Raw genomic sequence first — 17,559 nt, 5'->3', positions numbered from 1 at the left:
CAACAATTCAACGAGTCCCCAATTATGTGAAAATATGCACTTCGAGCACACATTGAAAAATCCACCAGGACAGAAAGCCACAAATGTTCAATTTTGGAATGTAGGAAAATTAGAAATGGAAGAATGACTGGAACAATGGAGTTTGTTCTACCACCAGATAACATTTACTTACATGGTTCGTTTGGCTTGAAGCTCCTGCCGAAGCCTTGTTGCTTTGAATCAGATGCCTTAAAAGCTGTTAACATAGAAGTAGAAACTATATTACAATACAATAAACCTCTAAATCACATAGTGCACAAAATAAAGGAAGAACATTAACTATATATATATATATATATATATATATATATATATATATATATATATTGTTGCGAATATGGAATTTGGCCTCCATATCCGCTTGTAAATATTCCCCTATTTCCCCAATACTCCCCAACTATCCCCAATCCCCCATTCCCTAGTCCCATTGTCTGTAAACAACAATCAGTAGAGCCGACCTTCCCCTTATTCCCCCATTAAATGTCGTGCCCAGGTCCACCGCACCACACGTAGACAACTTTCGGACATCTTGCTAGTTATTCTTAGTCTATGTCAGTTAAGGCCTCGTTTCCATTAATTATGACTCTTCGTTGCACCAGAATGTGATTATATGGCACCAGTAGTGAGTTTAGGACCTGTCCCATACCTCCTCCCATCTTCTTCCCCGTCTACAACAACAGAGGGGCACGGCGCTGCGCGGGGGGGGAGTGTGCGTCCTCCCACCGGCTCGGTTAGCCGCCATCGACAATGCGCTCCAGACAACGCGCTCCAGACCATGCGCTCCACGGGGTTACCACAAAGGGGCTCCTTGTCAGCTCCTCGTCAAGGGCGGAGCCGGTAACCCCCCCGCACGCACCCAATGAGAAGCAACGTGCCGATTCCACGAGGCGGAGCTAACGAGCCGAGGGCGTGTCACTCCCCGCCGGATATACGCGGCCCCGCGCCGGATGTGACGTCAGATGCGCCCCCAGCTTGAGACGAAAAGACGCCACCTCGAGCGCTGTGCAACCTTCCGCATCTCTGGACCGGACCGGGTCGATCCTGCCCTGAGCCCAGGTGCACCTGGAGCCATCGACAACCGCTTTCCTGCCATCAACCCCCGTGTGAGTCAGCCTTGTCCCGTTTACCTGTCGTCTGTTGGGGTTAATATAAGGTTGTGTCTAAGTGCCTATCTTCCTTTGCTGTCCCTCTCGTCCCTGTAATCTGACCTTCCGTAACGAATATAATCTCCTCCGGAGGTCTTGAGAACTGAACCCTTGGAGTCGTGTCATTTGAAACCCAGCCGTGTGTCTGTTCCTTCATTGACCTAGCATAGCGCGACTAGTCAACTTCGAGTATAATCGGTAACTTGTGCAGACGTGGTCATCTCAAAACCGCTCGGTAAAATAACATCTAAGCCACGTCTGTAACAATTGGTGTCGAGGAGTGGAATTCGAACCCGGGACTAAATTTATTAGGCCCAAATTTGTAACAAGTAGAATCGATTCGGAGCGCGTTTCCCGCGCGTTATTAGGCCCAAATTTGTAACAAGTAGAATCGATTCGGAGCGCGTTTCCCGTGCGAAATTATAACGGCGAAATTTGAATTTGTTTTACGAAAATAAAAAAAAACCGAATTTTGAAAGTCGCGCTATGGCGGATCAAGACAGCTGGGGTCCGGTAAAGGAGAGTGAGGTAGGGTCGATCCAGGACCAAATTGAGGGACAAGAGGAGAGCGAAGCAGTGAGGGCGGCAGGTTCGCAAAATAGCGCCGTCACGCACGAAGTAGCGGGCGCGCAAAATGGCGCCTCGCAAGAGCGCGTGGTAGCCGAGGCCGCTGTATCAACGGGCTTTAACATGCAGCCGATTGACATGCAGGCCCTCATTGCGCAGTTACAGGCAGCTGTACAGATGAGTATGGAGAGCCAAATTGAGCGATTGGGTGAGCGGTTGGGGAACCGGATGGATGCTCAGGGTGAGCGATTGGAGGGCAAAATAGGGGTAATGAGGGACGAAGCGAGGGGTACCAGTGAGGGATTAGACAATAATTTAAAGGGATTAGACAATAATTTTAAGGGATTAGACATGAAATTTGGGAAATTAGACGATAGATTAGGGGAAATACAGGAGGGGTTAACGGGGGTAGAAAACAGAATGGCCGCTCAAGAGAATCAAATGGAAGGGATGAAAAAAGGGTTAGAGGGGTTAGAAAACACCATGGAAGACAAATTGAGCGACATGAGGGACCAAGCGGAAAGGGAAGTTAACCAAATGGGGCAGCAGATAGAGGGGGTCAGAATGGGGGTAGAAACCAAACTGGATGCTCACAGGGAGGAAATGGAGCAGATGAGGGTGGCATCTGGGCAGGAGATGCAAGTGATGGGAGAGGAGATCAGAAGAGGAGTGAGTGAGGAGGTCGGAGGAGTGCGCGAGGAGGTGAGGCACTGTAAGGAGCACATGGAGAAGGAGGTGAGAAAGGGGACTGTAAAGTTACAAGGGGGCATAGAGGACCTGACGCAGGAGGTGGAGCAGCTGACGGTGGGACAGACGGAGTTAGTGGAGCAGGTTCAAAGGAACACTGCGGTATTAGGAGGTTTAAAAGTGACACAGAAAGAACTAAAAAACGACTTGGTGGCGACGAAGAGGGAATGTCAGATGGTACGTGAGGGACTGACAACGAGGTTGGACGAGGTCATAGAGGTAATGGAGACGAAGGACCGGCAGGTGAGGACGCACCTGGAAACGGTCAAGGTAGCCTTAGAGGATGAGCTTGAGGAGACGTACCGGGGAATAAAAGAGGTGAAGCACAAATTAGAAGAAGTGGAAGAAGGGATGAGCGAAATTAAGAAGCGACGGAGAGGGGATAAGAAAGAGATAAAAGAGGAGATAAAAGAATTGGTCCAAAGTCTGTGTTTGGATCGTGATGATGTGCTCATTAACCGGATGAGGGATTCGCAGGTGATGGAGGAGAAGCGAAGAGGAAGAGGACCCGGTGTAAGTGGTGACCAATATGGTCGTGCGTATGATGCGCCAGGGGATTTAAGAAGCTTGGGGGTCGAGATAGACCCGGGTGTTCGTGAGAGGCCGTTGGTGAAGTGTGCGACAGGTCTGGTGTGCGAAAGAGGAGGTGTGCGAGAAAGTCCGACTCTGGGGTGTGTGAGGAAAAAGTGCGTGCCAAGGAGTGAGGGTGCTGGCGAGAGTGAGTCGGTCGTAGCGCGTGTGCGAGGGAGCACATGGAAGCGTGGTGTGGTGAGTGTTACAGAGGGTGTGACGGGAGAGTGTGCGCGAGAAAGGTGTGTGACGGACAGGTGCATGAGGAAAGAGTGCGCTGTCAGAAGTAAGGAAGAGTGTCCACCTGTGGTGAGTGTTACAGAGGGTGTAACGGGAGAGTGTGCGCGAGAAAGGTGTGTGACGGACAGGTGCACGAGGAAAGAGTGCGCTGTCAAGAGTAAGGGTGAGTGCGTTGTCAAGAGTGGTGGTGAGAGTATTGAGAGTGACAAGGAGAGTGAGTTGGTTGTGACAGGTGAGCGAGGATGTACACCTGGGATGGAAGGATGCACACCTGGAATGGTAGAGCGTGAGTGGGAATGCACGCTGGAGTTGGTGGTGAGGCACATGGTTGGGTGTGCGAATGAGGGCACACCTGTGATTGTCACAGAGGAGGTGACCGAGGAGGGGGCGCGAAGCGGTGTATTGGTGAGGTGTGCGAGCAACGAATGTGTGCCAAAGTGTTCGGTGGTCAGGTGTGTGACCAAGGCTGTGAGTGGAATGGGTGTACCTGGGTGTGTAAGGAACGGTACGAGGAGCATGGGCACGACTGGATGTGTGAGCAAGGAACGGGCTGCGGGGTGTAAGCGTCCAGGTGAAGCATCGACGTTAGACGGGGTAGAGTTTAGAACGACTTATAGCCGAATCGGGCCCTCGGTGCGTGCTGGGCCTCGCTTTGAACGGCCGCGTCCGTGCTCCACTAGGCGGAGCGGGCAGCCCGATAGGAAGGGTCGTTATGGCGACCACGTTCTGTTGAGACGTGCCGGCAGGTCGAGATCGGGACATTGGATGGCTCCACGCCGAGGTGGTGCGTGGGATCTCGGCCCGGGTAAGCCCCCGTCCCTGCCCCGAATGCCGGACGCATCCAGCCGCTGGCACAAAACAACCAGCATCCATTGCTTGGCTTTACGAAGCCGGGCTTTGGACAGGGATTGGCGCACCGAGAGGTATTAGTGAGTCGACTGGGTGATGAGGTTAGTGTTTTGGACCCAAAATTAGAGAAAAACAAAATTTGATGATTGGCAAAGGATTGGCAGTAGTGATTGGCAGATGATGGGCAGTGATTGGCAAATTTTTGATTTGTTGAAATTTGATGTGCAAAATTGGTAGTGAGAGACCCCCGATGTGGTGGGATGGCAAATCCACCATCCTTCCCATAGAGGGGGCAAAGGAGCAATAGCTTATGGGGTGTATGGCAGTGAAAACTAGCCCGGGTGGGTTAGGTTATATTGATAGGGATCTAGCGAAGATGACATTAGGTGACGATAAGGTTAGGTAGTGACTGATACCTGTAGTGGGGACGCAGGTAGATTAGTGTGGATGATAATGACGAGGGAGCGCAATAGTTTAAAGGGACGACTGGGAAGCGCAAGTTTCAGAAGGGAGTAGTTAGCTGAGATGATGCCGTGTTTGTGAGAATTGAACAGGTGTGATTGCACAGGTGTGCAACTGGACAGGTGTGTGGAGCAGTGTATGAGTAGTGAGTGTGTGGATCAGCGCGAATGCGCTTGGGGAGAGAAGGGTGCAGGTGGCACCAGGTGTGAGAGCACAGGTGTGCAGGTACAGGTGTGTGGAGAGAGTTGGAGTGAGTGGTACGGAGTGGTGTGCATGGTGCGAAGGTGTGGATGGGGGAAGAGTGGACCCCTTTCACGAGTACCCGGGGCGGGTAGTGTAAGTGTTAGGTAGAGGGTGCAGGTAAATTGTGGTTGGATATTGGCATTTGTGGTGCGGTTGCAGAATGGTATTGTGGATGGGTGCATTAGTGTTGTGGAAATGGCTGGGCGTGTAGCCTGTTAGTGTGTGTAGTTGGTTGGGCACTCCACCACTGTGAGGATGTCGGCCAGGTGAGGCCGCAGGTGGGCTCTGGGAGCCGGTAGTTGTGAGTGGGTGCCTGAGGATCCCGGGTGTGGATCGGGCAGCCCAGTGCCAGAGAGGGCACGGAGTGGGGAGAGCGCCAGAGGGCCTTCCCCAGGTAGATAGGTTAGGGTAAGGAACAGGTAAGCTCGGAGGCAACTACAGTGGTGGAGGTGTGCAGGTGGGTAGACCCGCTGGGAGAGGTACACGCCACAGCCCAGAAATTGTGCGAGGGCACCGGGAGATGAATCGGGGGAGTGAGACCCCAAATTGAAGAGCACCACAGTTTGGCCAATGGGAATTGGTTTTTAGAACCCATAGTGTAAGAGGGCCAATGGTTTGGCCGGAGAAAGACCCCGGGTAGTGTAAAGTTGTTAAAGTCATTTAGGAGATAGTTAGGATTGATGAACCTGTCGCACCATACGCAGCCACTTACCTGAGGTGATGATGATGACTCCACACCTGTGTTTTCTTGGTTTGTAGCAGGAAATGAGATTGCTGTGGATTTGTGAGACGCATCACGACGTGGATGAGACATTGGGGTGATTCCATCTCTCCCTCCCTAGGAGGGACTGATGATGAATTGGTAATGGCAAATTTTGATGTTGAGTTGAAAATGGCAAATTTTGATGAGAGTTGAAAATGGCAAATTTGATTGGTTAGGAGGGAGAGAAGACGAATTTGGTTTATGGGAGGAACGGGGAAGACAGTAGGGATGTTTGTTGATTTGTAAAGTAGATGTTTATGGGTAGTGTTGTGTTTTGTGGATGCAGTAAGGGGTAAGGGAGGGGCCATGTAGGTTACCTGGTGGGGGGGGGGGGGGCGTACGATAGGAACGTACCTGTCTCACCTGGTTCCCATGTGCCCCCAGTGTGCATCATCTTGTATTGCGTGCACTTTTGCGCCCTTACCACCTTACTCACTTGTCTTCTTCTTTTGTCTCCCACCTCCGAGGATCTGGCTTTGGGGTAGAGAGAGAGGAGAGAGCGGTGCTGGCTACGCAGTTGTGGGCCTGCACTTTCGCTGCTTGCTGCTTGGATCGATACACCATACGGACCGCAATGTTTGTGGCCACCCACAATGGACCGCAGTTCTTTTGCGGCCAAGCACCACCCGTGGAAGGACCTATGGGTCAACGTGGCACCTATGCCAAACAGGTGAACCACTTATAGTTGACACCACTGAAGGCCAAAATACAGAAATGGACGCGGTTGGCGCCTTTCTTTATTTTTGAAAAGAAGTAAGAAGGCCAAGTGCACCACACGAAGGCAAGACCAGCGGCAGAACATCGGCCGGCTGCGACACCACACAATGATTTATAAACACTTTATTGGTGCACCGGATGGTGCTCACTGTGTGATGGGGTGGTGCTTGATGCTTGGAAGGGGTGCTCTGCACGTTATTAAAGGCCGTCGGCCACAGAGCACTCGTGGGTTGGTGTATCGATGCTGGCAAGCGTGCTCTCTCTATGCATAACATCTGCATGTGTTCCTCCAAAAACAGGTCCTGGATCGTAGTGTAAATATCAGCGTAGTCTTGTGTAAATAATGCTCCCTACCGGCTGTATGTTTAGTTTGAGAATTCTTTCCGGATTCGGTTATCCTGTGGGTGTGTTTCTGTGAGGAGAAGGGTGCAACGTCGCAGGGGGACATATTTACTCATTTGTGAATATCTGTAAAACTGTCGCACTCAGGGTAGAGTTAATAGTAGAGGGAACTACATTGCGTGCCACACTAAAGTAGGTAAAAATTTATCGGGTCGGGACGCCCCGAGGGTAGAGAAGGGTGCAATGTTGCGAATATGGAATTTGGCCTCCATATCCGCTTGTAAATATTCCCCTATTTCCCCAATACTCCCCAACTATCCCCAATCCCCCATTCCCTAGTCCCATTGTCTGTAAACAACAATCAGTAGAGCCGACCTTCCCCTTATTCCCCCATTAAATGTCGTGCCCAGGTCCACCGCACCACACGTAGACAACTTTCGGACATCTTGCTAGTTATTCTTAGTCTATGTCAGTTAAGGCCTCGTTTCCATTAATTATGACTCTTCGTTGCACCAGAATGTGATTATATGGCACCAGTAGTGAGTTTAGGACCTGTCCCATACCTCCTCCCATCTTCTTCCCCGTCTACAACAACAGAGGGGCACGGCGCTGCGCGGGGGGGAGTGTGCGTCCTCCCACCGGCTCGGTTAGCCGCCATCGACAATGCGCTCCAGACAACGCGCTCCAGACCATGCGCTCCACGGGGTTACCACAAAGGGGCTCCTTGTCAGCTCCTCGTCAAGGGCGGAGCCGGTAACCCCCCCGCACGCACCCAATGAGAAGCAACGTGCCGATTCCACGAGGCGGAGCTAACGAGCCGAGGGCGTGTCACTCCCCGCCGGATATACGCGGCCCCGCGCCGGATGTGACGTCAGATGCGCCCCCAGCTTGAGACGAAAAGACGCCACCTCGAGCGCTGTGCAACCTTCCGCATCTCTGGACCGGACCGGGTCGATCCTGCCCTGAGCCCAGGTGCACCTGGAGCCATCGACAACCGCTTTCCTGCCATCAACCCCCGTGTGAGTCAGCCTTGTCCCGTTTACCTGTCGTCTGTTGGGGTTAATATAAGGTTGTGTCTAAGTGCCTATCTTCCTTTGCTGTCCCTCTCGTCCCTGTAATCTGACCTTCCGTAACGAATATAATCTCCTCCGGAGGTCTTGAGAACTGAACCCTTGGAGTCGTGTCATTTGAAACCCAGCCGTGTGTCTGTTCCTTCATTGACCTAGCATAGCGCGACTAGTCAACTTCGAGTATAATCGGTAACTTGTGCAGACGTGGTCATCCCAAAACCGCTCGGTAAAATAACATCTAAGCCACGTCTGTAACAATATATATATATATATATATATATATATATATATATATATATATAGTTGTGGATTTGAGAATTGTTGTAAATATCACCCTGTGTAGTGTAATGAGAATTGTTGTAAATATCACCCTCCGTAGTGTAAAGGTCACAGGTCGTCCTCCTAGTTACTCCATATACATACACGTAGCCAATCATATACCCTCTTAAGTAGTCATCTCCTTATTATGTGTATTAGTTTAAGGCTGTGTCTTCCATTAATTGACACTGCATTGCACCGAATTCAAATAAGGTAGATTCCCTTTCATTCCCAAAGCCCCCCATTCCCAAAGCCTCAATTGCCAACTGCATTCGCCCTCCATTAGCCACGAGGTAATCTCGGAGAAGAAAGGCGTGGCCCCCACCTCATCATGAAGGGTGGAGCCCCGAGCGACCAACTAAGGCTCAGGGGTTTGGCTTGAGAGGGCGGAGAGAGAACGATCGGGAAGGTTCGCGAAGGTTCGAGGGTGTGGCCTATATAACCCGCGGCGGGACGCCCCCACCAGAGATGAGCCCTTGGAGAGCACGCGACGCACCTGAGACAAGCTGCGTGATCCAGGAGATGAGAGAGGGATGTCCCATGAGCTTTAAACCACCGCAGCTTTGAGCTTTGACGGCAGTTTCGACCGTGGCCGCGAAGGAACGCCGCCGTGCGAAACCGGTCGAGAAGGGGCGGCGGCTGCTCATTCCCGGCCCGACCGTGCTCCGGTTCCAGTTGAACCTTCCTCTCCTTCCCGCCATTCGTTCCTGCCTTCATCCCCCATTCATGCGAGTCTGATTGTCATCTGTTTTGTGTGTCTTGTCCTGGGGTATAAGTAAGTTTGCCTAGTATAAGCTAATATTTGCACTGTCTCCTTACTCCTTCTGTCTTTATTTTCGTATTTTTCCTCCTTCCTTGGTTTCTTTTGACTTGTAAATAGTAGTAATAAATTAGATTTGTATTTCCTACCTTCGTTCTTCTTCTTCATTCACATCCGTTTCATCCTTGTCTTTTCCCTCATTGAATACCTGTGGCGCGATTTTGGCCAACGTTTCAGGATCGGGTTTAGTCTGTGGTAACGGCTCGAACGTCGTGTTGCTAACACCGCTCGGCAATCATAACATCTGAAACCGGGGTTCGAGCGGGAGTCCCTCCCTTGCTCGCGGTCAGGAGTGGCACTCAGGTCCTTGGGACTTTTTGTAGACCAAATACCCTGGCTGCTCCCGACCGGGAGGAGCGTTGGGACCCCCAGGACTCACGTCGGTCAGTCGCGGACAAGGGGATTAATCCCCCCTTCTTAAGGGGAAAAAGGCCGACGGAGAGATCCGTAACAAATTGGTGTCAGGAGCGAGATTCGGACCTGAAGCGCGCTTAGCGCGCTCAAATTACGAGTGGCCCAAGATTTGATTTGATTAAAACATACCAAATTTTAAAATCGTGCCATGGATGGTCAAGGTGATCGGATGTGGGTGGGTGAGTCAGAAGGGGGGTTAGAAGTGACCCAGGACCCCAGGGAAATGTATATGGGGGAAATAGAGGAGGAGAGCAATGGTGATGTGGTAGCGGAGGTCTCAGGTGCACAAGATGGCGCCCTCGTGCATGGGGTTTCAGGCGCACAAAGGGGCGGCGCCGCGGAGGCCGAGCCCACGGCGCCAATAGACATGAACCTCTTTCTGATTCAACTCGCGGCAAGCCTGGAGAAGCTAAATGATAAGATGGATGCTCAGGGGCAGCAATTGGAGGGCCAAATTGGAGCAATGGGGGGTGGGGGGGGACAAATGGGAGCAATGAGGGACGAAGCAAGGGGTACCAGTGAATGGTTAGACAATAAATTTGAGGGTTTAGACAATAGATTTGAGGGTTTAGACAACAAATTTGAGGGGTTAGACAACGGGATGAAAGAGGTGAAGAATGGGTTAGGGGGGTTAGAAAATACTATGGAAGGCAAATTGAGGGAAATAGGGGAGCAATCCGCCCGGGAAATTAAACAGATGGGAGATCAAATAGAGGCGGTGAAAATCGGGTTAGAAACTAAATTGGATGCCCAGAGGAATGATTTGGAGCAGATGAGAGCAGCCTCTACCAAGGAGATGGGAGAAATGGGGGAGGAGATCAGACGAGGTGTGAGCGAGGAGGTCTCGGGGGTACGCGAGGAGGTAAAGCGAGGTGAGGAGCGTATGGAGAAAGAGGTGAGAAATAGGACAGTTAGGTTACAGGGGGGCATAGAAGATCTAATGAGGGGAGTAAAACAGCTGACAGTGGGACAAAAGGAATTAGTGGAGCAGGTGGAGAAGAACACTGCGGTAATCGGGGGGTTAAAGGCGACTCAGAAGGAGATAAAAGAGGAACTTATAGCGACGAAGAGGGAATGTCAGATGGTACATGATGGGTTGACAAAGAGGTTGGACGAGGTAACGGAGGCAATGGAGACGAAAGACCGGGAGGTGAGGACGCACATAGAAACGATCAAGGTGGCCTTGGAGGACGAAATTGAGGGGGCGCACCAGGAAATAAAAGAGGTGAAGCAAAAATTAGAGGATGTGGAAGAGGGGGTGAGTGAAATTAAGAAGAGACGGAGGGAAACTAAGAGGGAGATAAAGGAGGAGGTGATGGAATATGTACAATGTCTGTGCTCAAATCATGATGATGTGCTTACTGACCAAATAAAGAGTTTGCAGGTGGCGGAGGAGGTGCGGAGACGAGGTGCCGAGGTGAGTGGCGATATACTCGGAAATGTAGATGGTGTGAGGGGAGATTCAGTCAGCTTGGGTGTTGGTGTAGACCCGGGTGTTCGTGAGAGGCCGCTGGTAAAATGTGCGACAGGTACAGAGTGTGAAGGAGGAGGTGTGCGAGGATGTCCGACTATGGGGTGTGTGAGGAAAAAGTGCGCGCCGAGGAGTGAGTGTGCTGTCGAGAGTGAGTTGGTCGTGGCGCGTGTGCGGGGGGGCACATGGAAGCGTGGGATGGGGAGTGTTACAGGGGATGTAACGAAAGAGTGCACACCTGTGGTGAGTGTTACGGAGGACGTAACGGGAGAGTGTGCACAAGAGAATGCACGAGAAAGGTGTGCAACGGACAGGTGCATGATTACCGAGTGCGCCGTCAAGAGTAAGGGTGGATGCGCGACCGAGTGTGGTGGTGAGGGTGGTGAGAGTAGTGAGAGTAGTGAGAGTGACCCGGAGCACGAGTCGGTTGTAGCAGGTGAGAGAGGATGTACACCTGGAATGGAAGGATGCACACCTGGAATGGTCGAGCGCGTGTGGGAATGCACGCTTGAGTTGGTAGTGGAGCACGTGATTGGGTGTGCGGAGGAGAGCACACCCGTGGTTGTCGCAGAGGATGTGACCGAGGAGTGGGCGCGAAGAGGTGTGTTGGTGAGGTGTGCGAACGACGAGTGTGTACTAAGGTGTGCGGTGGTCAGGTGTGTGACGAAGTCTATGAGTATACCTGGGTGTTGTGTAAGAGAAGGTGCAATGACGGAGAGCATGGAGACAGCTGGATGTGTGAGCAAGGAACGGAACGCGGGGTGTGAGCATGCAAGTGGAGCATCGACGCTAAACGGGATAGCGGTTAGATCGACTTGTAGCCGAAGCGAGCCCTCGGTTCGTGCCGGGGTTTGTGTGCCGCGGGAACCAGTGAGGATCGTAACCACGGCGGTTTCGAAAGAACCGCCGTATGGGATCCACACCGGGCCCCGCTCTGAACGGCCGCGTCCGTGCTCCGCTAGGCGGAACGGGCGGCCCGGTAGGAAGGGTCGGCACGGCGACCCCTTGTGGTTGAGGCGTTCCGGCAGGGCAAGATCGGGCCATCGGGCGGGGGATCGGACGGTTCCGTGCCGAGATGGTGCGTGGAATCTCGGCCCGAATAAACCTCCTTCCCTGCACCGAATGCCGGACAGACCCAACCGCCGGCAACGAACCACCCGCATTCATTGCTCGGCTTTGCAAAGCCGAGCTTTGGAAATGAATTGGCGCACCGAGAGGCTCAAGTGAGTAGACGTGTGAGGGTGGTAGCAGTAGCAAATTGGAAAAGCAAAATTTGTGATTGGCAAAAATTTGATTGGCAACTGATTGGTAGAATGATTGGCAGTGATTGGCAAATTTTTGATTGACTGGAATTGGATGAGCGAAATTGATAGTGGGAGATACCCGATGTGGTGGGATGGCAACTCTGCCATCCCTCACACTGGGGGCACATGAGCTATAGTTTATGGGGTTTATGGCAGTGAAAACTAGCCCGGGAGGGTTCGGATAATGTATAGGGACCTAGAGATGACCATAGGTAACGGTAGAGGTAAGTAGCGACCTTGGACAGGTAGTCGGGGACATAGAGAGGTTAGAATGGATGATAATGACATGGTATGTGCTTAGTTTAAAGGGAAGACGGGGAGCACCAAGTTAGCAGGGCACCAGGTAGATCAGATGATGCCGTGTGTGTGAGAGTATTGATATCGAGCAAATGAGGAATTGCTAGGCAATGCTCGGGAGAGATGTGCGTTTGAGAATCGAAAGTGTATGGAGCAGTGTATGAGTGAGTAATGGTGATTGTGTGTTGTGTTGACCGAATGGTCCTGGAGGAAGGAGGGTGCAGGAAGCACCAGGTGTAGGGGTGATTGCACAGGTGTGCAAATACAGGTGTATGGAGAATGGTTGTGTAGAATACATGGAGTATGGAATATATGGAGTATGGAATGGATGGTGTGGAGTGGGTATGGTGGAAACTGTGGAGTGGAGTGGATGGTGCGAAGGTGTGTATGGGGAGGATGGACCCCATCACGAATACCCGGGGAGGGTAGTTTAAGAGTTAGGTAGAGGGAGTAGGTAAATTGTGGTTGGATATTGGCACCTGTGGTGCGTGTGGAAGAATGGCGTTTGGATGGGTGCATTAGTGACGTGGAAATGGCTGGGCGTGTGGCCTGTTAGTGTGTGTAGTTAAATGGGTACTCCGCCACTGTGAGGATGTCGGCCAGGTGAGGCCGCAGGTGGGCTCTGGGAGCCGGTAGAGTTGTTGTGGATGGGGCCCGAGGATCCAGAGGACGGACCCGGGTAGCCCAGTGCCAGAGAGGGCACCGAGTGGGGAGAGCGCCAGAGGGCCTTCCCCAGTTAGTTAGGTTAGGGTAAGGAGCAGGTAAGCTCGGAGGCAACTGCAGTGGTGGAGGTGTGCAGGTGGGTAGACCTGCTGGGAGAGCCACACGACCCAGTCCTGAAATTGTGCAAAGGCACAGGGAGTTGAATCGGGGGAGTGAGACCCCAAATTGAGGAAGCACCACAGTTTGGTCAATGGGAATTTGGTTCTTAAAACCACATAGAGTAAGATTGCCAATGGATTGGCAGGGAAAGACCCCGGGTAGTGTAAAGTGTATTAAAGTCATTTATAGGTAGTTAGGATTGAAATCTCCTTGCACCATCTGCATCCACTCACCTGAGGTAACGACAGTGCTCCACACCATGCCATGGTTTGTGTTGTTGTTTTTTTTGTGCAAATGTTTGGGTTGTGAGATGCATCATGACGTGGGTGTGACATTGTGCTTTGTTGTTCCATCTCTTCCTCCTTAAGAGGGATTGATGATGAATTGGTGATGGCAAATTTGGATTAGAGGGATTGTTATGACGAATTTGGTATAGGGGGAAAAAGGGGGAAGACGTGATGGTAGTGACGAATTTGTAATGTGTAGATTTTTGTAAATATGGGGTAAGGGCAAGGGTAGAACAGGTAACAGGGGGGGGGGGGGGGTGACGTACGGTAGGGACGAGCTTTTCTCCGCTCAGTCTCCAGACGCACCTCACCTTGCATTGCCTTTATTGATGTGTAGTGTGTACCCTTGTGACCTTACCCCTCGCTCACCTGTCCTCTCTGTCTTCCTTCCCTGACCCATGGATCGTGCTCTCTGGGCACCGAGGGGAGCGTGCGGGAGTCCGCCATTGTGTGCCAGAACCCCCGCAACCAGCTGTCTGCATCGATGCACCACTTATGGACCACATGTCTGTGGCTGAGCACCACTTATGGACCCCACGGGTTGGGGCATGGCCCCTCTGCTGGAACCGGCCATGATGGCCCGAGATCTTGCTGGCGGACCTCGGTAACGTGGCACCTATGCCATACAGGTGAACCACCCCGAGTCGACCCCTGTGGGCCCTAAATAAAAACACACAATGGACACATTCTGTGCTTGTTATTATTATGTCCAAATAGGCCGCCAGCAAGAAGAACATGAAGAAAGACAACATCTGGAAGAACATTGGCCAGCAGAGGGAGCCGAAGAACAAGACACCAACAGGGGTTTGTTTTGTTGTTTACTTTGAACTGTGGTGACTGTGCACTGACTGGTGCGGTTATTGGTGCTGGGGCGTCGATGCAGTGCAGGCTGTCTCCCCCCCAAAAGGAACAATCGCAGGTCCTGGGTTGCGTTGTGTAAATACAATTAGCGTCATTTGTAAATAATGCTCCCCACCGTTCATGTATAGTTTGAGAACAATTCCGCAATTCGGTTAGCTGTAGGCGTAAATCTGTTCGGCAGGGTGCAATGCAGCAGGGGGACATACTTATTTGTGTTTTAAAACCATCACACTCAGGGTCAGGTTAAATGTAGAGGGAACTACACCTACATGCCACACTAAAGTTAAAGTTTTATAGGCCCGAGCACGTGCCTAGAGGATGAGGGTGCAGTGTTGTGGATTTGAGAATTGTTGTAAATATCACCCTGTGTAGTGTAATGAGAATTGTTGTAAATATCACCCTCCGTAGTGTAAAGGTCACAGGTCGTCCTCCGAGTTACTCCATATACATACACGTAGCCAATCATATACCCTCTTAAGTAGTTATCTCCTTATTATGTGTATTAGTTTAAGGCTGTGTCTTCCATTAATTGACACTGCATTGCACCGTATTCAAATAAGGTAGATTCCCTTTCATTCCCAAAGCCCCCCATTCCCAAAGCCTCAATTGCCAACTGCATTCGCCCTCCATTAGCCACGAGGTAATCTCGGAGAAGAAAGGCGTGGCCCCACCTCATCATGAAGGGTGGAGCCCCGAGCGACCAACCAAGGCTCAGGGGTTTGGCTTGAGAGGGCGGAGAGAGAATGATCGGGGAGGTTCGCGAAGGTTCGAGGGTGTGGCCTATATAACCCGCGGTGGGACGCCCCCACCAGAGATGAGCCCTTGGAGAGCACGCGACGCACCTGAGACGAGCTGCGTGATCCAGGCGATGAGAGGGATGTCCCATGAGCTTTGAACCACCGCAGCTTTAACCACCGCAGCTTTGAGCTTTGACGGCAGTTTCGACCGTGGCCGCGAAGGAACGCCGCCGTGCGAAACCGGTCGAGAAGGGGCGGCGACTGCTCACTCCCGTCCCGACCGTGCTCCGGTTCCAGTTGAACCTTCCTCTCCTTCCCGCCATTCGTTCCTGCCTTCATCCCCCATTCGTGTGAGTCTGATTGTCATCTGTTTTGTGTGTCTTGTCCTGGGGTGTAAGTAAGTTTGCCTAGTATAAGCTAATATTTGCACTGTGTCTCCTTACTCCTTCTGTCTTTATTTTCGTATTTTTCCTCCTTCCTTGGTTTCTTTTGACTTGTAAATAGTAGTAATAAATTATATTTGTATTTCCTACCTTCGTTCTTCTTCTTCATTCACATCCGTTTCGTCCTCGTCTTTTCCCTCATTGAATACCTGTGGCGCGATTTTGGCCAACGTTTCAGGATCGGGTTTAGTCTGTGGTAATGGCTTGAACGTCGTGTTGCTAACACCGCTCGGCAATCACAACATCTGAAACCGGGGTTCGAGTGGGAGTCCCTCCCTTGCTCGTGGTCAGGAGTGGCACTCAGGTCCTTGGGACTTTTTGTAGACCAAATACCCTGGCTGCTCCCGACCGGGAGGAGCGTTGGGACCCCCAGGACTCACGTCGGTCAGTGGCGGACAAGGGGATTAATCTCCCCTTCTTAAGGGGAAAAAGGCCGACGGAGAGATCCGTAACAATATATATATATATATATATATATATATATATATATATATATATATATATAGATATATATATATATATATATATATATATATATATATATATATATATATATATATATACATTGTTGCGGTTTTTCGAAGCCCGTTCCCTTACAAAGGGGAGATTAAGCCCCTTTTTTTCCTTGGGTCTTCAAAACCACGAGACTGAGTCACCACTTCTGGGCAGACGTGGAAAAGGGTCTCGGGACAATTCCGCACGTACCTTGAGTACCCACGCTGCAGCGGGAGCAGGGATCGAGTCTCGCACGAACCACGCGTGATTGCGTACGCCCGAGCGGATGGCGCACCACGTGACCCGTGCTGTTACCTTTCTTATAGAACCCGATCAGAGCGATCTAATTCGTACCATGCGAAGTCAATGATGGAAAACACAAGACGATCGAATCAAAAGGAAGAACAGATTTATTTACCCTATTTACAATGATTTGGTAGAAGAAAAGGGGACACAGGGCAGAACTTAAGCAATCTTAACTTATTTCCCAGACACGGGCCCGATCACTCAGACGGGGAAATGGACGAAGAATGTTCGCGCGCCGAACGCGCCTGCTTCGGTCGCTCCAGGAACAGCTCACCCGGCGTGGCCCTCTGGCGGTCACATCACGTATCCCGGCGAAGGCAGGCAGGCGGGGACAATCCTCACGGCGCGTATATCGGTAAAGGCAGGCAGGAGGAAAACGCGCGTCTGTGACCCGGCGCGGGTCGTCTTGACAGCGCAATCAATACTGCGCAGAGTGCGGGGAGCAGGGCAAGTTTGTATACAACGGGGTTATGCTCAACTGAACTGAACTGCCGTATTCTCACAACTCCGATCTCGTAACTGAGCGCTCCGGACTCAACTGATTGAAAACCCCGAACTGCTCATCTCCTAACTTCAGCTCATAACTGAGAACTCAACACTGCACTGCACTCTAATAACTCGTAACTGACTCAGGTGGGGGGCTCTGGGCACAGGGTTATATCGCCCCGCACTAGCCCGACTCAAACGTTCCAAACCCCGCCTTTTGCCGCAGTGGTAAGTCACTCCCCTCGAGCCCTGATTGGCGGCTCGCGCTTACCGTCAGCTCCTCCTCCACCTTCCTTCGGCCTTGGTCGACTTGTTCAGGCCTGCCTCGTGGTATTTCGGCGCCAATGCCACCCAAAGTGCCATAAGGACACCTAATTCTCATTATCCTACTCAACGCAAAACTAAACACAGGAAAGGTCTACGCTTACATTTACGAAGAAATAACTGAGCTTAAATGAGGCTACATGTTGTAGTGTAACTAACTAGGAGGGGAAATTAACCTTTATTATAAAACCACAAAACCGCAGCACTACATCCCTCCCTCGTCACTCGTCAGACTCGTCCCCGAGTCGAAACCACCAATGGAACGACCGGTTAGAGAATGACATGCAAAATTAACTTTACTTTTACAGGTGACACATAGGTGTGGTTCCCCCTAACATTTACTCTGACCCGTGTGTGCGACAGTTTTAAAACACTAGATTTGTCCCTCCTATTGCATTGAGCAGTTTCATATCAGATTCA

At 51.3% G+C, this 17,559-nt stretch overlaps 1 protein-coding gene across 5 annotated transcripts in view; it reads right to left on the bottom strand.

Moving 5' to 3' along the window:
* Positions 1-17,559, bottom strand: part of LOC137417482 (endophilin-A3) — a 95,665-nt gene that overhangs the window by 16,547 nt on the left and 61,559 nt on the right. For 4 of the 5 annotated variants that reach the window (XR_013622397.1, XR_013622398.1, XM_068103400.2 and 1 more), the window contains exon 9: positions 173-235. The exons of the other annotated variant lie outside the window; for it this stretch is intronic. Coding sequence is in view for 2 of the 4 variants with exons in the window: in XM_068103400.2 (XP_067959501.2) it covers positions 173-235 (63 nt within the window). In the remaining 2 variants the exon portion in view is untranslated. The remainder of the gene's footprint in view (positions 1-172; positions 236-17,559) is intronic. 5 annotated transcript variants of the gene reach the window in all.

The sequence above is a fragment of the Myxine glutinosa genome, chromosome 2 (assembly GCF_964187855.1).
Source record: "Myxine glutinosa chromosome 2, kmMyxGlut1.1, whole genome shotgun sequence".
NCBI classification, from domain to species: Eukaryota; Metazoa; Chordata; class Myxini; order Myxiniformes; family Myxinidae; genus Myxine; species Myxine glutinosa.
This window is presented reverse-complemented; position numbering and strand designations above follow the sequence as displayed.